General features: G+C 39.1%; 2 protein-coding genes across 9 annotated transcripts in view; both read right to left on the minus strand.

Moving 5' to 3' along the window:
* arhgap21b (Rho GTPase activating protein 21b) overlaps window positions 1-8,368 on the minus strand; it is a 37,621-nt gene extending 29,253 nt beyond the window's left edge. For all 5 annotated transcript variants that reach the window (XM_086270917.1, XM_086270916.1, XM_086270914.1 and 2 more), the window contains exons 1-2: window positions 8,106-8,368; window positions 6,970-7,165 (exon numbers count right to left, since the gene is read on the minus strand). Coding sequence is in view for 4 of the 5 variants with exons in the window: in XM_086270916.1 (XP_086127042.1) it covers window positions 6,970-7,041 (72 nt within the window). In the remaining variant the exon portion in view is untranslated. The remainder of the gene's footprint in view (window positions 1-6,969; window positions 7,166-8,105) is intronic.
* Window positions 8,369-10,278: 1,910 nt separating this feature from the next.
* prtfdc1b (phosphoribosyl transferase domain containing 1b) lies at window positions 10,279-20,206 on the minus strand. 4 transcript variants are annotated; one of them, XR_015126111.1, is made up of 9 exons: window positions 20,077-20,206; window positions 19,749-19,855; window positions 18,294-18,477; window positions 16,603-16,668; window positions 13,832-13,849; window positions 11,517-11,599; window positions 11,228-11,305; window positions 11,064-11,140; window positions 10,279-10,961 (listed from the first exon to the last, which is right to left on the minus strand). XR_015126111.1 is itself a non-coding variant. In XM_086272433.1 (9 exons), the coding sequence occupies exons 1-9, from the start codon at window positions 20,122-20,124 to the stop codon at window positions 10,914-10,916; spliced, it is 678 nt and encodes a 225-aa protein (XP_086128559.1). In that variant the 5' UTR covers window positions 20,125-20,206; the 3' UTR covers window positions 10,279-10,913. The 4 variants fall into 4 exon arrangements, 2 of the variants coding, with proteins under 2 accessions (XP_086128559.1, XP_086128560.1); XM_086272433.1 differs by having other exon boundaries at window positions 11,259-11,305; XM_086272434.1 differs by lacking the exon at window positions 13,832-13,849 and having other exon boundaries at window positions 11,259-11,305.
* Between the last annotated feature and the right edge of the window lie 548 nt (window positions 20,207-20,754).

The following is a 20,754-nucleotide window of genomic DNA, read 5'->3' on the forward strand; positions in this document are numbered from 1 at the left end:
TTAGCTTACCTGTCGGAAATTTCTCAGGATCACGCTTGCAAAAAGGAACACCTTTTTAGTTCTGCTAGCTAATGAGTGAAATGCGATAGTAAACCAATACACTGTCAGTTAAACAGCATAATTGGCATTGAACACTAAACCATATAGGGAAACTATGACATGCAACCAAATTTGTGATTAGTAACGTTTTTTTGTTTGTTTTTTAATTCTATTTTGTCCTGTTTTACTTGTATTAATCAAAGGCGTGTAGCTGATTTTGTCCTGTAAAGACAAACTCAGCCAAATGACTTCAGCCACTCTGTCAAATGGCTGAAGTCATAACAGAGCGCATCTTTAGCATGGTTATTACCAGCTGGGAACATCATCTCACTCCACAGCATGTACACTGCAATTGTGAATTCATGAACTGAACTGAATCATCTGTAAACTTTGCAAACTTGTTATTTTGGACTGGAAAAAAAAGTGGTTTTTTTTGGATTTGAAGCTTTATTTTAACTTATTGACAGAAGCTATTTTTAGTTTCCTAATTACACACTTTAAAATAAAAAAATACTACTACCACTTTAATTTTTATTACGTAATTTTTTATTTACTTCATTTTTATTCTGACGGCCCTATTGAATATTGATAAAAATACACATGTGATTATTTTCAAATTCATTTGTTTCCTGGGTCAACAGGGTGATATTCACAAGTGGGCAGAATTTAGCAGGTGAGGTACTGGAGCCTAAAACAGGAGGTTTGCCCCGAGGAAGCGAAGATCAGAGTTTTTGAAAAAAATTGTTGACTAATCAAATGATCAAAGACAAACTGGCAGATTAGTCGACTACATTGAGAATCTTTAGTTGCAGTCCTAATATTAAGTACGGATCGCACCATACAAGAGCACTGAGATGCCTTAACATATCAAAGACCATACCTTGTCTTAATGCACAGACAAAATAAGTGTCTTCAGAAGTAAAATGTTCTTTGACAAATGACACAGGAGTACATACACTGTTTCAAGTATGCTGAATCCAAAGAACAGGTGGTTATCCCCCAGGAGTTTTTATGCTGACTACACCATTGGTGCCCCTACCACAGAGATTAGAGAGCAGTTTTCACATAAAAAACTGATATACAACAACATGACAAGTGTTTGTTAACAAATCTTATGAAACCACACTGCGAGGCCTGTATGTCTGAAAGCCTCTGCTGACATCACCAAATCAGACATTACATGCACCACATGACATCAGCTTTCACATAACCTTCAAATGTGAGGAAACATAGTTCTCTGTGGGCTGCTAAATTCTACACCACATCCCATCCAAACCAAGCACTTAGCTGTGAAAAGCCTAAGATAATGATACAGAGAGCCACTGGTGAGCACTGGGCGTTCCAGCCTTGTACTGCAGGACAAGGTTAGGAGAAGTATCATTACTCAGTCTACAGTCTACACAGACACGTGGTGCATTTTCTGCACGCCACACTTCTACTTGTAACATATGGATGAGAAGGAAATGACTGAATGCCATTTATGTGGGATTTTTTTTCCCGTATGCTGACACAGATCTGTGTGGTTTGGAAAAAAAATTACCTTTTTGAAGCTTCGTTCAGTACAGTAGTTCCCCAAAAATTTTAAAGTAAAAAAAACAAACAAAAAACAAGTTTGCAGCCCACATCTCACAGTTTTAAATCAATTACTGACAATAAAAGAAAAGATTTACACTGAATTTTACTTAAACAGAGGTGCAAATCATCAGTGAAACCGTTCTCTGTACTGCCTTAGGCTACGTCCACACTAGGGCTGGGCGATATGACCCAAAATTCATATCTCGATATTTTTTAGCTGGATGGCGATATAAGATATATATCTCGATTTTTTTTTAAAGCCATAAGTTAAGAACAAAAAGAGAGTTCTTAGTCACACTGTGTCCCAGATGTCACACGGGCACTTTTATTTACATACAGCGTAGATGTACATGAAGAAATTACTCAAAAATAAATTATCAGCATTTATTAAATAATCATGGTCCATAAATAAAAGAAAATAATGTTGTTTTTGTGCATAACAAAAAGCTCACAATTGTGCAGTCAAAATGTAAACTAATAGACGCTGAGCATAATAACAAAGAGACAGATTTCACAGCTGCACCACGTCTCTGAACAGGTGCCATTTGTGGTCCTTATACACACAGTACGTATCACTCCGCGAGGCTCCTCCTCGTTAGCCGTAATCCTCCGACAATCCATCAAGTGGTGCAGCTCCGTAGCTTAGCAAAGTCATATTAAAACATTTTTTGACAGATTGCTGAGCGCTGTGTACCACATAAAATCGGTTCGCAGTCAGTAAGCACAACCAGAATTCATACATAAGGCGCACTGTCGATTTTTGAGAAAATGAAAGGATTTTAGGCCATGCAGCCCCTCCTGGCTGCATGTCGTTAGCGCGGTTAGCTCGTTAGCGCGGTTAGCTCGCTAACACGTTGACGCCGTCCAGCCCCACGCACGGTAACTCGCTAACTGAGATTTTCCGCTTTCATCTTGTCATTGCCTGCAGGTGAAGCTATGGGGGAGGCGGAGTTGTGTTCAGTGAAGGAGAGGCCAGGCCGAGTAACGTTGCGTAGAGACAAAAGTGGACGAAAGAGAGGCAAACCTGCGGCTCCACAAGTATAATTATAACGTAACATAGACTATATCGATATAAACGATATTGTCACATCTTATATCTGGTATGAAAATATATCGATATTTTTTAAAAAACTCGATATATCGCCCAGCCCTAGTCCACACTAATGCATTTTTGTTTGAAAGCGCATTGTTTTCTCTCCGTTTTGGCCTCCCGTCCACACTGAGACGGCGCTTTCCCCAAGGAAAAACACAGCGTTTTGAAAACGCTCTTGAAAACGCATACATTTCAAAACGGAGCTGTCCCGTTGCGGACACTCGAAAACGCAGGCTTTCTAAGACGATGACGCATTTCAGTCATGTGATGCAGTCATGTGACCAATTAAACAAAGATAGCAGAGTGCATTATACAGCAGTTGTTTTGACTGCTCTCAATTTTGACAGCCCTAAAAATGATTAATATCAGTTTGTACAGATAGCTTTTCTTCAAATTCTTTAATTCTCACTCGCTTTTGTGAAAGCGCAGGACTGGAATGTAAGCGTTTTTGGCCGTTTCAATGTGGACGCACAACTCTGAAAACGACTGAAAACGCTAGTGTGGACACAGAGCGTTTTCAGACGAAAATGCCGTTTTCACATCTATCCGGGCTAGTGTGGACGTAGTCTTAGTGTCACATAAAACCCAAATGGCATTCCTTCAGGCCGAGGTGTACTCCATTACTAGCACACATTTGACTTCTGGTTTGTTGAGCAGTAATTTGATCTCTGTTGTTTTAAAATGTGGAAATGCCATCTCACCTTGGCACCTGATACCCCCTCACTCACAGCAGTGATCCTCTTTCCTTCACCTCTCACTGTTGTCAGCTTAGCTACTTTATCAGTATAATTAGTCACCTCTCATAGAAATCTCTCTAGAAATCTTTTATAAACAAAAACAACTAGAAACCAAACGAGCAACTTTTGGGACAAGCCATCTCCTGTACCGCTGTCAGAGATCCTACTCGCCTGTTGCAAGAACACGTCTATCTGAATCTACTCTGCTCTGTCAGCAGCAGAGAGCACCACCTGTGAAAGAGGGCACATAGACGTTTTGCACAATGTGAAAGGGGGGGGGGGAGAGAGAGAGAGAGAGAGAGAGAACCCCCCCCCCCCCCACCCAAAAAAAACCACACAAAAAAAAAACCAAGACAAGACATACTGTTGGTTTCTCTTTGAGTGATAATTAAAAATTTTAAAAAATATACCCCACACTCAAAAAAAAGGGAAAAAAAAAAAAAAAAAAAAAAAATCACGGCACAACCATTGTCTTATCTCGTTGTCTTATAAAGCTTAATATCCTCATTAGTCCACACTGTGCTGGTCGAACGTGCCAGCATTAACAACTTTTCTGAAAGAAATCCTGTTACATCCCGTATGAGTTTGTCATACAATGCTGCTGTTATAAACATTAAAGCTGGTAAATAAACAGTCTTGCTCAGCAGCTGTAAGCCCACCCCTTGGTTGTAATTTTGAACATACTTTCTGTTGATCGTTACTGAAACCCCAGAGGGCACGGAGAAGCCTCTTTGCATACGCGAAAGACTAGCAGTGAATTATTTAAAAAAAAAAAAAAGACAATTTCAAAAAAGCTCAGCACCAAGGAGTTGTAGTGATACTTCAGTTCTCTGCAGGATCATTTGCTTTAATTTTTCATTCTCCTCAATGGGTGAAATTACTGAGGCCACTTGTTTTCTGAGCAGACATGTCAAAAACACTGGCATTATCTCACAAATTTTACTAAAAATACAAGCTACTGAAAACGAATAACATGTTAACATATTTGATAGAACTGCCTATATTTTAGGTTTTGGACCAAAAACACTGGGACATGTGTAACGGGCATTTTGCTTTCAAAATGATTTAGTGAGCAGTTGTTAAAAAGGAAAATATCCCCTCTTATTGGATTTGTCTGTAACCATCTGTAATCTTTCTTAGTTGTTTGAACAAGACACAGAGCATGTCACACAGTTTTCCATGTGTAGACATAGATGTTTTACAACACAGTGAGGAAAAACTGAATCACACAGCCCATCTCGTATGTTCTCTCGTGAGACGCTGCAGACACAATCATAACGCAACAGGAAGTAACAGACGACTTCTATCCAATTGAAGGTCAATTTTCCCTTCCGATTGCCATCAGTTAACCATACGATGCCTGCGCAGAGGGTTCTGTAAAAAGGCAGCAAGCCTAAATCAGATAAACACTGAGCTTTAATGAAGCCAGGGTTGTGGTGACAGGGGAAGTCTGTTTGTCAATGGTCTCCTACGGTGCTAAATATGGATCATGCTTCATCATCCAAAACAATAATCCAGTTCCAACCACTCTCATTTCTGTTGTTCTACTAGAGAATGAAAAGCTGGAATTATCCATCGTGAAAAAGGCATTCATCATACAGAAGCTGTAGGGGGGAAAACCCATACAATAGAGTTTGATTTAGTAAACACCATAGGCCAATATAGAAATTCCTAAAACACACATAATCACACAACAGCACACTCATCAGCACTAAGCAGCACTGTGCCGCTAAATGAATGTCTGAAATCCAAGCAGAGGAAGGGCTGTCTGCTATTTGGATTCAGCTGCAATGTCTGAATACCACGCACTATTCAGCTGATAAAGCAGACAGACACTCCAGTGTGGAGGAGGATAATGCCACCAATCAAACTCTTGATTCAAATAACAGATATTTTTCCTCCATTTTTAAGCGTCTGCTTCACAGTATTCACTATAAACACTTTCCACATGTCTAATAGTTATAACGGATGAGAAAACTTTAAAAGAACAGGACAGACTAGTAAAGAATTAAGCAAGGGTGTGTGAGAAAGACTTTTCCCCCACCCCCAGATCCAGCTCCCGTCCCCCTGATGTAATTCCAAGAACACCAACAGTGACATGCTTTCTCTAAATTAATATACAAGTCTTGTATCCAAATGATTTTCTTGATTCCCAACGACTGCAGCCATTGCACGCTCTTTTAAGATACTAAGAGAAAGTGAAAATCCGCCTAGGAAAATTCTTAGGTCATTAATTAAATCCAGTGTCATCATTTCCAGAAAATCCCTGAACCAGAGACTCCAGGGGGTTTCCGGCTCAAAATTAGCACATGAATTGGTTTGTGTGGTAGTCTTATTAGAGGGAGTGCTAAAAAGGAGGATTTCCTCTCACGGCACTATGCTGTGGCTTTCCCTCATGGCACATCAACACTTACTAAAGTATTCACAAACAGGTTTCTGGGATCCTATGCAAAAGAACTGTCTATTTTCTCTCATGCTGTATTATTCATTCATTAAATGAGTGTAGTAGTGGCAAGCATGTATCCAGATGGCTGAAATAACAAAAGGTAAGCACATCATCTAAGTTTGTTTTCTTAGCTGTGACAGTGAGATGCAGCTAAGGCTGTGTCTGTTGAATGAGCTTCAACAGTGAATGCGCTAGTATGTGGTGTGCTGGTTGATCCAGAAATTTTAATTTCAGGCCTCTTAGGAAAAAACAAACAAAAAAACCTCATCCCTGTGAATAAATTAGAAAAAGAAACCCCGGAAAACCAACTCTATTACTCTGTAATTGATTCATTATAATTTTTTAGGCATTATCTGCTGCCCTGAGTCTGAGATACAAAAATCAAATTCAGCACATCTACCTAGTTTAAAGTAACAACATAATCACCTGTATGTCCCTCATTTAGGGATGGTGATCATGCAAACTTGGGAGGCTTAAATGACAAGCTGAATATTAGATTAAAGGCAATGGAGGAAATCAAAGAAAACTACAGACTATAAATAGGTGCCCTTTCATTTCAAAGAGTCCCAGTTGCTACCTACTTTATTACAGTATAAAGGTCTTCATTCAGGCTGCAAGCTTTCAGAGGAGCAGATGGTGTCCTGTCTGGTACAGGGGTCACAGCTTAAAAATCTGAAAGACGGGTCTTGAATAAACACCATCGTTTGAGTTTGATTATAATTTCAAATCTGATTAAATGTTGTAACCAAAACCTGTTCTTTTGATCTGTTCATCTACCACAGCCAATCTTAGTTGAGAAAAATCTGAAGCACTCAAAAGAAACAAAAATCTGATGGGCATATTTATGACAAGAATAGATAAGAGGCACGTTGTTGACATAAAGAGCAAAAGAATTCAGCAGGGGTTGCTACAAACACAAACAGCTGGTACTTGGTGTCAAACAAATCCCACCCCCACCCAAAACCAAACTGAAGGAGGTGGGATAACACTGAAACTGCAATCAGTTGGCCACAGAAATCCCTTTTGTCATCAGCATTTAACACATTTCAGGACTTTAAAGAAGTCTGACTCATACTCACCTCACAGAAAGAAGATCTTGCTCGTTGCCTCTCATCGTCTTCACAAGAAGGAACCCACCGTGATGCCATCATTTAGCTTCAGTTAAAATGCTGATGTCTGTAAAGCACCACATGAAAAATGTAGCTCCACCAGGATGTTAAAAAAAATGCTCCAATCCGATTCACACCTCCATACTTGCTGGATTTCTTAATCCATCTGTTTGAGAGATATGAGATGACATATGTGTTTAGTGCATTTAAAAAAATGAATTCAAAGGCAGATTTAGGAATCAGCTGCACAGCAATTACATCTCACACTACTCCAAGAGTCTGTACAAACAACATGAATGAATACCTTGGTTGTTTATAATAGCAGACCACTCGTGATTAATTCTAGACAATCAGCATTATGCAACAGGGTCCTAACCAAACGCTACTTCTAAATGCTGTTTTTGTGTCTCATCCTTGGAGAGCTTCACACTCAGGTGCTTGAAAACAGGCTGATTCAGGGTAATACTATGTGACGGCACATAATAAAAAGGTAGAACAAACTTAATTTGACAGTCAACTGTAATAATAATTCATTTTAACTAACTTAATGAAGTCTAACAATGTTGTAGTAGCCAACACCAGGACTATAACCAGCGTAAAGCACAACAACGTGGAGAGCCAGCGGTGCATTAACTGAATAGCCAGCAACAAGTGGACTGGGGACTGTCGGGAGGCTGGGCGAAATATGTCCGTCGCATTCAAAATTGAGACACGAAACCCCACAGAAACTATTTCTTACAAAATAAAAACACACGAGCTTTATTTGCCGTTTGTGTTTCACGACAAAGCCGACGTTTGTGCTTTTTAGAGGATGGATTTCAATCACTTGATTGAAATCGATGTTTAAATGAGACACGAAGGGAGCATGCCGAGCTGTTGTTCCCGAGCGCTCAACAAAAGAAGCTTTTCCCTTTGTTACTTTACATAAAATACCACAATAAAAGCGGTCCAAACGTCCACACGAGGCACTGCTGCCCCTTTTGCGTGTTTATGGAAGCTCCCTGTAAAACTAGCAAAGTGGGCAAAAGCGACAACCAAGCAAACTGCGGCAACAGGCTGCTAACAGTTAGCCTCCATGCTAACGGTTGGAGTTAAAACAAAGTTACCTGTGTAGTTGAGAAGCGTCATTACAGGCTGTCAACGACGGCGATGCTTATCCATAAAAATCCACAGAAAAAGTACAAACATATCGTGTATGGTCCAGTGTGGAGGGCGTTGTCATAATTTAATAGAGTCTGAGTACAAACGACTTTCCGGTGATTAATCCAAACCTACTCAGTGGAGGCGCATGGTGCAGTTCGGAATTTTTTTTTTTTTTTTTTTTGTGCCTCCACTGTTCCCGACTCTCTGGGAGTCCACCTTCGGTCAACAGGACACTATCAGCCAATCAGGAGCGGGGTTGTATTTGACCGGGCCAATGAGGCGCGAGTTTACAATAAGCTTGTATCTGCGCTTGTAAACGGTGGCGTTTTTTTTAACCGTTCCCGTGAACTATTAGAGCAGTATTCCCGGGAGAACAGGGGAGAAGATGAAAAGATGCATCGTGTAACAAATCCGCAATTCAAGCCGTTCAAAAACTCGTCGTGGTTTTGGTTTAATACGCACAGCAAGGGTGAACGAGGAGTCACATGCCCCGGTTCAAAGTGAGGTCGAGCTGAGCTAGTAATGTGGAGGGCAGTGGTGATTTCACACATACCACACAGCATAAAATCTTTTCTTTCATCTTATCCACGAAGCAGATAGTTAACAATAAATGGACACTCCTTCGCTGCACTTTAGCTGCAGACTGAAATAAGTGCTCGGATTCTCGGGCCCCTGACAAATGCCCCTTTTATGCCTCTCCAACATAAGGAGCCACCTGTTCCTGGGACTGGCAGCTTTTGTTACAGAGGTCAGTTAGGGAGGAGAATTTCACAAAGCTGTCCTGTCCAGCCGGTTCTACTTTCAGTGGGTCCAAGTGGGATATATCAGCTCTGAAAATTGATATAAAACCTAAATACTTAGCATTATATCTTCAAGCAGCTGTTTTTCTTAGATTTATGGTGTACATATTATTTATTAATGCAATTTGAGCTTTTCTCTTACACAGTACCAGTATTGTACTGTTATTAACTTCATTTTATTTATTTTTTTAAAATAACTATATTGTTTATTATTGTGTATTGTAAATGTTGGGGGGGTTTTTTTCAATTATTTTTAGTTTCCGTTTGTATGACTTTGTAATTCTGGAGAAATCACTCATTTCAGCCTCCATTAAAGTCAGCTGCACTAAAGCCTGTAGTTATTTAGATCCAAAAACATTTTTTATTACAATGTGATGTGTAATGCACATGTAGCACCCATGCACCCATAGTGCTGAAATTGCACTAATTCTTTCAGACATGTAATGCTGATATAAACACATATTTATGTCACACACATTTATATTAAAAGGTTTTTGTGCATTTGTTTAGCTGGACTACACAGCTCACTTGAGATTATATTGGGCTGAATGTGGCCTGTTAATTAAAGGTAGTTTGACACCCCCGCTTTAAAATATTACAACTATATTGAAGTTTGGTCCATAGTAAACTGAGAAATGCTATTGACATCCAATTGTAAGATATTATACATGAACTTTTTCTGTAATTGTGAATATTTACAGTGGTGCATTGCTGCTTTTGCTTCTGAAAAAGATCAGACTACTTCTTCCACTACTGTAAAAAGTACTGACTACAAATTTAGGGGTTGCAATAATGTAATTCAGTTGTAGCTCTTACTTTATCACTGTTGGAGGTCTGGTGAGTCAAAAAGGCAAAGTCTATTCACTGTCCCAAGAGATGGTTTTCTTTATGGCACGTTGTGCTCAGTGCTTAAGCAAAGGGAGTCACATGTCAAGTGCATACAAAGAGCACAGCAGCTCAGCACAACGAGCTCTCTTTTGTTCATTTTGTAAGTTCACTTACAGTTAAAACCCCCTTTTTAAAACAAAACAATGGCAACCTGATGTTTCAGGATGCTTTTGGTTTAAAGCTTTGCTACTTCAGGGCCTATATAGGTGCCAGTTTTCCATAAAATTAAGAGAAGCTCAACACCATTAAAAAGACATATGAAAAAAAGAAAAAGACTCCAAGCCCCTTTTGTATATCATCAGCCTAAGAAACATATTACACAAGGTCTTCTTTATATTCATAGCTCAGCCAAGGAACCATTGTAAATCAATTAGTACTAAAAACATTCATTCATAAAATCATGTGGGAACATTAATAGTAGAATGCAGAAATCTTAAAAAAACATTTTATTGTATGTTAGAACATAAACTGATACAGAGAAATGACAAAAGTACTCTACAGCAAGTGAAAAAACAAGCAAACACACACACAAAGGAGGTAGTAATGGCACTTAGTGTTGACAAGACTTGAACTGTTTCTCCCCTGTGTGTTAAAAGTGATGGAAAATCAGATGAAACTTTAAAAAGGCATCGCACAGGTGGAGAACAAATTAAAAAAAACCCAACTTCCTTTCATTTTAGGTTTTGTTGGTATTCCTCACATGCAGTGGTTATTGAATGCTTTACATTTCATAAAAGAAGCAGTACACCTGGGATGATTGGATGCTTTAGATATAGAGTTAGAACAGCATTCCCCCCACTTAACACTACACGTTTTAAACCTGAATCACCTGTGTCAAAGCAACAAAGCTCCGACTTATCCTCAAGCATGCGCTTTTTGTGTTCAAATCTCCAGTTAAATGTTGCAGTGTGTGTTGTTAAAAATGTTAACATGTTCGGAACCAGGAATGTTATAACAACGCAGGCATGATTGGGATCAGATGTCACCATAGCAGCTGTAAGTCAATGGCATCTCACAGGAAGTGTCTGGGCTTGCTGTCCGATGACATCTGCTCGACAGTCGCCTCTATCGCCGGCCCTCTCTTTAAATCTTATATTTCATCTTCCCGGTGTCGCTGATCACGCAAATGTGCTAAAAGAAGCACCAAAGCACAGGTCTTTATTGTGTTACTGGATTCCCAATACAGTCGTCAAAAAAAAAAGAAAGAAAGAAAGAAGCCAGACAGTGACTTACACTGAGATCTCTAAAATACTCATTGTAGTCTAAAGCATATCCAACCACAAAACGATTGGGTATCTCAAAGCCGACATCTGAAAGCACAAAACGACAAAGGCAAATATTTCCAATAGTTTGGGACTCGGCAAATGCAACAATTTTTTTAACTGTGAATGACTCACTGAGCCATAAAAGGGTTGGTCAGGTACGTACAGTCAGGAACACATGCTGAGCTATGCGGCACTCTCTTCACCAGCAATCTGAGGGGAACAAAAGCAGACATTATTTACAACAGCCGACTCAAACCGTCTCAGGAGACAGCGTCACTTCAAAAAAACCTGCGGTACCTGAGATCTGCATCACAATGTTAGTCTTTGCCTCTCTGTGTGTCTGTGTGTGTGTCTCAACTGAAAGGGGAAAACAGTGATTCGCAAAGCAGGAAATTGAGCTGGTTTTGTTTGGCGGCTTTACCCTGCTACTTTGATCATTTTGGGCCCGAAGGCTTCGACGTGCTTCAGGAGAGTCTTCATCGTCTTTCCGGTGCCTACAATGCCCTGTGAGGGTGGGGGTGGAAGATGTAGAAACTGGACTGAGAAAGTAATAACATGGCAGTGAGGAAAAAAAAAGAACAAAAACTCAATTCTTCTTTCTCTGGACTAGAAGTGATACAGAAACTAAGTGCAGTCAGTGTCACACTGTACTCAAATTACGCAACTGTTTACAAGCATTCACTAGGAATTACTTGAATTCACTGAAAAGAGGAATTTAAACACAAACATGTGATATTCAATCAAAAAAAAAAAAAAACGTCATCTGACCTCTTGCTCTACGATGTAGGCAAACGCTGAGGCGAACCAAAGCCACAACAGTACGCTCGATCATGTCAGTGTGCCGCTGGTCAGTACGCACTACAAATATGTGAAATGTGTGACTGTCCTCACACATTTTTCATCTGTCACTGAATATGAGCCAGAACAGACTAACAGCCTTAGCCTAATTATAATACTGCAGGAATTTAAGATTTTAAAACCTATTTTACTTATTTTTAAATGCACTTTGCTTGTTTCCTTCTCTCATTTCATTTAAATTAAATGACCCATATTTAAATTCCTTACACAAAATAACTATTATGATGTAGTATGATCTGTTTTCTGTCAAGTCAGCTCAAGAGCCTCTCACTACCACAGTGAATGCTTTATAAATACTTTATTATCACAGTCCTGGTAAAAGTGGGGTTTCTATACAGAGGTCAGTCACTACATTGGCTGCACTTGCCAATAATGCCAAATCCTGTGCTCAAAACGTTGGTATTACTTTTGACAGGTGTTTGAGTTTTGAATCTCATGTCTCTAAGCTCATCCAGTCATCTAAGAAATATCGCTAAAATCCTTTGCTGTGAGCCCCGAACTACACACTTGCTTCCCTTCACTGGCTCCCAGTGAAATTCAGACCACACTGCAGATTTTTATCAATCACAAAGCCCTGCATGGCCTGCTGAGGTGTTATATCACCTGATCTCTGATCACCTGATCCGGGTCTTTTAACTGCTCCACGCAGGGGCGTCTCCAGAATTTTTTCATAGGGGTGGCCATATGGGAGGTGGGGGGGGGGGGGGCACAAAAAACAGAACTTCCAGTTTTATTATGCTGTTGTCAAACACAGGTTACTTGAAAAATATGGCAAAAAAGAGAGGAAGAAAATATATATACGCTTAGTTAATTTCCTGATATTAAAGTTGATATCACTGAAAATCGGTACCTGTGTGTATTTGTAGGTACTGTTTGTTGGGATATGTACACTTCTTTAAAGTATTCTCCTATCTCTCTCGTATCTAGTGAAACATTTTGTAACCTTGTGTGTTTCAGTGCGTTAGTATTAAAGTCATTACTATCTATCAGTGCTTGTATTTTACCCCTTGTAAATACCATGGAGTGATGACTGCCATTTTACAATACTGATAGCAAAAAGGGTTTTTTACTGACCAACCCACTGCACAAGTCAAAACTAAGACAAGGTTGTCTTTTTAAAAATGCAATTGCATAACAAGTACACAGCAGTATCTATGTCTTATAAATATGGAAAATTCTGCCTGTGGAAATCCTGTCGGCTGAGTCATCGACCTCCTTAGAGCCTTTCCTGATTTTGACTTTTTATTTCCTTTTAACTCTGTTACTTCCTGTACAATGTGACGCACCTGATGTAATGTATTGGTTTTTATGAGACGCTAAGTCTTTCCATCTTGCTTTATCCCGATGACGTTGACACACAATAAAGATTTTAATATTACTTAAAGCTGAAGCGGCCACAGATTGCGAGTTCCCTGTCACACACAGTTGTGCACTGACTAAAGGGAGCTGTTTCAAAATGTTTACTCCTACAATCTTTTTACAGTAAGTATCATGAATGCCCACGATGATGACTGCAGGCCTACATTTCCTTTTTATTTTTTTGCAGTGCACCTATTCCAGTATGTAGGGCAAGGCAAGATTTTCAATGATGTTAGTTAAAAAACACACACACACACACACACACACACACACACACACACACACACACACACACACACAAAGCAATAAATCTATTTGGTTTCTCAAATATGGGTCAGGCAATTAAAAAGTGTCCTCATGTTGAATTCAGGACCTTCAAGAAGAAGATAAAAATTTTAAATGAGTTTTCCTGACCTGGAAAACATCATCATCAACAACAACAACAACAACAAGGAACACAATAAGGTCCATTTGGTGAACACGGGGAAAAGCAGAGTAGCAAAAACATGGCTGACTCACCTCCACAACCAGAACATTCTTATGGAGCGAGCATGTCGAGGAGAAAAGAGAGGGCAGGAACAAACAATTACTCTTGATTGAAAACTGATAATCTGCTCCACACTTACTCCAAGACTAAAACTCACACGTTTAAAAAAAAGACAAAAGCCATTTAGAGGTGATTTAAGAAGCAATTAATTATAAACAGAGAAATACACTTTGTTGTGTTCTAAAGTGCAAAACAAAACCAACTGACAAATAATGTTTCAGGAAATGATCAGGCTGCAGCTGAAATAAAAGCAGAAGTACTGAAATATGGCCAATATCAGCTAAACCAACCACATTTTTTCATACACTACATCCGCGAGACTCTTTGCATTTATGATATCAGTGATTCAGCTAAACGAATGATCCTAATCCAGATTGGAAAGCTATGTTCCTGCAGCGCTGCCCTGAATGTCGCACAGAAATAGCTGAAATTCTGCGAATGTCTGTCTAATAAACTGAAGACGACTGGGCAGTGTCTTTATTAAGAGCCGCTATCTGGGCTTCGCTTCAACTTAGCTAGGACACGATGAAAAGTGAAACTCTCTAACTGCCGGAGTTTACTCCACTTTTTTAAACAAAGGGTTCATCCGAGGGTGCAGTCGTGCTTTGTTTAGGAATCATTATTCATCCAGATTTATTTAGAGCGCACTAAACCCTGGAGAAATGCAAAAGCAATGAGCTATACAAGATATGTAAAGCTCACTGTCTGAAAACTACATTTCAGGGAGGTCAAAAAGCAAATGAACAGTAATGTGTACACTGTTAAACAATTAGGTAACCTCTTCCTGGAAAGCATCACCTCATTCTGTTAGGACCTGGGACAAAAATTAGCAGCACGTCACAGTGAGCTCAGGGATTTCACAAGCACACTAAAGATTCTGTGAGGAAAGCAGTGAGTCAAGCCTACTACCTCATATCCTATTCAAGTTTTAGGCACCTGGCTACTGTGTGCATGTACTGCTGAGGTATGCGTATGACTGTGAATGTTCATATCAGCTGACTTTAATTATCTAAAAATACCACTGCTGACTTGTAACTCCCATAGTAACGGTTAATGATTCATCCCTCTGTATGCTTACATAGATATGTGCACGTGTGTGTGTGTGAGTGGGAGTTAAAGCTGCTTACTTGGCAAAAAGGTTGTACACAGATTCTTTTATAAGAAATATATGGGTATGAACAGCAGAGCTCACATAATTGTGAGATGGTTCAAATCTCTGGTGAAAATTGGAATTTAGGCCGGTTTTATTTATTAATTTTTTTCTAATAAACCAGATTTAGTAAACAGAAATGTGGTTTGAATGCTCTGTTATGCCAAACACATTTACTTAATGCTAAGAGGAGTGCTGTGTGCTCTCTATAGGCTCATCTTGTCTGTCTTTTTCTTTTCTTTCTTTCTTTATTTAATTGTGTAATTTAGGCCACTTTCCCTGCTGAATAGTCTTTGAACCTTTTAGGACTTTCCAGATTGAATATAAGCACACAAATATTTTCTCATTAGTTTTTATTTCAATTTTTTGTTTTGAATTCTGCTTATTTTCAGTTAGTTTCTTGTTTCAGTTTAGTTTTTATTGTATAAAATGTTTACTTTTACTTTAGTCTGAATTAGTTTCAGTGTTAGTTTCCATCTTTGTATTCACCATTGTATGGTGGGCACATGTCCAAGGCAAGATTTGGGCAAATCAGCAGAGGTATTACAATAAAAACACAAAACCATTTGAAAGCAGTTGACTCACTGTCTCATGGACATCTAAAGACATCCATCAACGCCTCATCAGGCATGTTGTAACTACATTTTTACCAACCTAAAACTAAGGGTATTTCCTCTATACTTTTAATTTTATTTCAGTTAGTTTTCAAAGTTCACAATATTGTTTCAGATAGTTTTAATATTTTTTAATTTGTTGCTTTTATTTTTGTTTTAGTTGACTAAAATGTTTTAGTTTGGTTTAATTTCACTTTAATAATACCTCTAGTGGTCACTCAGCACTATGAATGATCTGCTGCCGTCACAGAACCCCATCATGCTGTAATCAGTGCTGATTATTCTTTCTAAATCAAACTAGTTACATGTCATGTAATCAGGGCCTTTAATGTTAGATTGAGTCCTTCCTAACCTGCTGTAAACAAACAAATAAAATGTTTTCTTTGTCATATATACAATTATGTATATATGTATTTTACAAGAAAACAGGATGAAAGCATCTAAAAGTTTTGCTTTTCTTATTTCCAATCCTGGAAATGATTTTACAACTCTTTATAATAAGGTGACTGTCATCACCACAAGTCTGCACTGTTTCACTGAGACCCTTTGTTAGGTGGCATGCACTATCAAAGGCTGGCAACAGCCTGCACACACACTCGAGTTCTGTGAGCTACCATCTCTAATTACAGGATAACACGACGAGCCGTAGAAGAGGGACTGTGTTAAGTAAATCTGTCATCCCCTTGATCTACCGAGGTACGCACTCAGTATGGCCTCCAATTTACACCATACATTTTGCTTCACTTGAGATAAAATGGAATAAACCTTTTGTCATAGCTGGCATGTGATCAGCGCTAGGTGTGTCAGAAACTGCCATCTTTGATCTCATTCACTGAAGTGAGGCAAACAGCACATTAGGGGGAAGGGTGCCCTCTTGAGGCTGCTGTCTATCAACAATCACCATCTCCATGCTACCTATTTTTACAAAAGCAGGGCCCATCATAAGGCTCAGACGTCTCAATGATAATGAAAATCTTACCTTTCCAGCTAATAAAGACAAGTCCTCTCCTCCGAGGATGTGAAGATCCTCTGTTGACTCGTCATTCTGTGGACATAAAATACAGGAGAAATATTTTCAATTATCCATTCATCTATCTATAAGAGATATGATCTCTCAAGAATGCACTGAGTCTATCCTGGAGCTTCATCTCATTTGGACATGGCTGAAAAAACACCTCACCCAGGAGGCATTAGGGGTGGGGGGAAAAATCGATACTGTGTAGTATCGTGATATTTTGTTTGCTAATAATGTATCGATACAGGGACAGCAGAAATCGATATTTTGTTACAAAAAAAGTTTTTGTGCTCTGACTTCAGAGCATGTTGATCAGCTCCTTTTTCTGAGCAAGAATCCTGACATTCCTTCACTGTCCAAATGTGTTTAACTTTTTTTTGGCAGCAATAAACATGACAGTTTACTTATTTTAATTTAAGACATGTTTTATTTTAATTAAGTTCAAAACTTTTTTATTTAATGTAAATTTATATTTTGTTTTAATTTACTTTCAAATTCTTCAGTTGCTGAAGGGGCTGCATAGTTTTCATAAATTGCATAGTTCAGAATAGCTATAATTGTACCAGATGGTTGCATTCAGTTAAGTTGGACTAGACTGTAATACAAACCGTTCAGTTTGTCAACAATAAAACTGACTGAAATGAGAGAAAGACTGAGTGCGAGACTTTGATATTAGATAAAATGAATATTGATAAAGTTTACTTTTATGTACAGAATCTGAATATCGCAGATATTTTAAAAAATCGCAATAATATCGTATCGTGCATTAAGTATTGTGATAATATTGTATCGTGGGATGTATGGTGATTCCCACCTCTAGGAGGCATGCAAGTCCAATGCCCGAACCAGCTCAACTTGTTTAATGAGGTATATCTGTTCAATTCCTCATTAACTCAGATATAATCAACTAATCACATGACAGCAACTCAAAGCTTTTATGTATGTAGACATGGTTAAAATGACCAGCTGAAGTTCAAATCGAGTTTCAGAATAAGGATAAAAGAGGAATTAAGTGACTCTGAGCATAGCTTGGCTGTGACTGTGCCAGACCGGTCTGAGTATTTCAGAAACTGCTGATCTACTTGGATTTTCCCACAGAACCATCTCTAGGGTTCATAGAGAATTGTCCAAAAAAGAGAAAATATTCAGTAAGTGCCAGTTCTCTGCGTGAAGATGCATTGTTGATGCCAGAGGTCAGAGGAGAGACTTCATTGATCTGATAGAAAGGCAACAGTAACTCAGATATATCTGTATGCACATCACACTGAACCCTGGAGCAGATTGGCTGTCACAGCAGAAGACCACACCGGGTGCCACCTTCGTCATCTAAGAACAGGGAATAATTCTCCACAGAGAAGTTTAACCCTGTGTAGCTTGAAGGTGTACCCAATAAAGTGGCCAGTGAGGGTATCTCACCAGCAGTACTTCACAGCTAAAAAAAATTGTCAGCAATCACATCAAATCATAACAGCACTTTCAAGGCAAAGTTAGAGGAAGACACCAATGTTCTAATGCATGAAAAATAATACACATCTTGTGACTAACTCTAAACTCACAGGTGATACTTTTGAGCGTGAAAATGCTTTCCACTTCTCACACAAATGCCACTCAAGATAAACTGTCAGCTTTCTTTGCTGGAGTGGGCAACAGCTCACCAAGTAACTCTTGAGACGAATGAAGTGTACCGTCATGGGGATTGTGCGGTTGGAGTTGTGGCTAAGGTCCTTGATCCTGTCCACCAGGTCGGCACAAAACTGGTAACCTCCTTTCAGCACGCACAGGACCACAATGGCGTGGTTCCCCAGGTCATCCATGATGTTTCTAGCGAGACGTTCTGTTCTGTGTACAATGAAGAAAAGGTGAATTACCTCTAAAAGACCTCTTTTCTCGTCAGTTAAGACAGTTTTGAAATCCCTGTCGGTCCACAACCATATGTGATGTTTAAATTTGTTTAGCTTTGTGTTATTATTTCACCATATTGAATAATTCTGGTTAAATATGCAAAGACAGGTAAACTGATTGATTAACCGTTTACTACATTTAAATAAATGTTTTAAATATTTTATAAGAAAGAAAAACAGATGGCTCACATGTGATTTAAACTGACTACTGGCAAAGCACTTTTTGACACTAATTGAGCACCTAAAACGCTTATTCAGCCAGTCGCACGCACATTCCTACTGCACTTTTTATTCTATGCCTAAGCAACTTGTTTAAACATCTGACCACAACTATACATAGTAGTACATGCCCATGCTTCAGTACTGTTCCGCCCGCTCATGCTGTTTGACATGAAATGATAATCATAAGGTGTTCTACGTGCGTAAATTCTAAAAATGGTTGATTTGAGCCCATTGCTAGCTGGTTGCCAGAGAACCTCTTTTGTAGATATAAATTACAACTACTGTTATTACATAAAACTGACATAGTTCTGTTAGTGCACGGGTATTAAGAACAGATCATTTTAGACCTTTGTTAGACGATTGCTGGGAAACATCATGATGTCATGATATCGGTAATAGATTAAAAACTTCAGGTGCATAAAATGTACCCGTGTGCCAAGTTTGGTTATTCGGCTCCTGATCGTGTAACGGCAGGTAGCAGAAACATAAACAAACCCACATACAGAGCTTTTGTGTTTTACAGTAAGATAAAAAGCTTTGTGTCACGTGACAAAAACACTAATTATTTAATTAAAAATTCATTTTCTGATTTCTTTTATAGACATACAGAAGTTAATAAGTACTATTTAAAACAAAGTATGATTGAACTCCTGCTGGCTTTTCTCTTTTTACCAAAAAAGTATGAATACACGCGGGGAGTTACTGTGGGATTTGAGCTTTCATTGGGGAGCTGTGGTTTTTTATTTGTTTTGTTTGTTTCTTTGGGGAATTTCTAAGCTTTACCAGGATTCATTTCAATAAAAGCATGCCAAAACCTCCGTCAAGTTCATATCGCATAATCTGTGCATGATATCCCCTGGATTTCCCCAGAAACTGTACAAAGGCTTTTATGCAGCCCCCGTGCAAAAGCATATGGGAACATTACTTCCTTGATGCACGATTTTATCAAAGAACAAAGAAAGCGACTTCCCAGTTGTAGCCATGTACCTGTCCATAATCACGCCATGCGGGATGATGACACAGTCTAAATCTCCGGAGTAGTGTGCTGGATAGCTGAAGAGATCTAAACTGTAGCCTGGCCAGTCATCTTTAATCTGCAGGGGGGGAGATAAACGCAAACATCATGTTTCTGCTGTACTACAAGGAGAAAAACAGCGGGTACGAGTTTTATCTTGTTTGCACCAGAAGCGCATGTGACTTTAAGCAATCTGCAAGGCGCGCAAAGTTGTCTGCCTGCGCAAATTGTGCATCCATACACGAGCGACGCTTTTCTTCGACACTTGTCCCTTCCCCGTCAGCCCCCTAATTTAATTACCACAATCCCCTCGCTTCTTCCTTCGGACTGGACGGCAAATTCTGCCATGTTGTTTTTCCACCGCCACAAAAGGAGCTTTTGTCTCAGGAAAGTTGATAGAGGGAGTTGGCACCAACAGGAGAGAGGAGGAGCATCGGGGTGAAGGAATGTTAGGAAACCGAACACTTTGCATTTCTCGCTGTCAAACAGCAACCATCCAGCAGGGGCGCTCTAACATTACATTTACATGTAGTGCTGCTTTTCATGGGGCCCCACCTTTCTGTGTGTACCTGTTCAAGGGCTAGTAATGAAGTGATCACTTTTTGGCACAAAACCGGGCAGTGTTGGAGAGAATACCCAAAACTAACAGTATACTACAGCATACAATCATGAGGAAAATCATGCAACAAAAAATATATATATTTATTAAATGTTTTTATTATTCAGAACGGGCAGTGCCGTGGAGATCGTTTCATGAAATCTGCCTTTTTCTAACCATGCATCATTTTTACAAAGTTACAAGTCTTTCAGCTGAAAACTTCTTCTGTAAAAAGGAGAGCAGCTCTGAAATGCAATCATCAGTATTCACCGGAAGGCTTGATATTTGTTGATTTTGAATTGCCATGTTTTTCACATATGCATATCATTCTGCTGTCACTGTTTTTCCATGAGAGGAAAATACACAGAGACTGAATCTGA

Source organism: Aulonocara sp. 'chitande type north' Nkhata Bay, linkage group LG18, assembly GCF_057382095.1.
Source record: "Aulonocara sp. 'chitande type north' Nkhata Bay isolate Kocher_YH1m ecotype deep benthic linkage group LG18, A_spYH_male_GT1.1, whole genome shotgun sequence".
Taxonomy (NCBI): domain Eukaryota; kingdom Metazoa; phylum Chordata; class Actinopteri; order Cichliformes; family Cichlidae; genus Aulonocara; species Aulonocara sp. 'chitande type north' Nkhata Bay.

What these genes read in the sequence shown, in the direction of transcription:
- prtfdc1b (XM_086272433.1), bottom strand. Translation starts at nt 20,124, where the DNA reads ATGGCAGAATTTGCCGTCCAGTCCGAAGGAAGAAGCGAGGGGATTGTG. An exon ending in CATGGCGTGATTATGGACAG is followed by an intron (nt 18,478 to 19,748) that starts GTACATGGCTAC and finishes CATTGTACACAG; the next exon opens with AACAGAACGTCTCGCTAGAA. An exon ending in AAAATGATCAAAGTAGCAGG is followed by an intron (nt 11,306 to 11,516) that starts GTAAAGCCGCCA and finishes TGTTCCCCTCAG; the next exon opens with ATTGCTGGTGAAGAGAGTGC.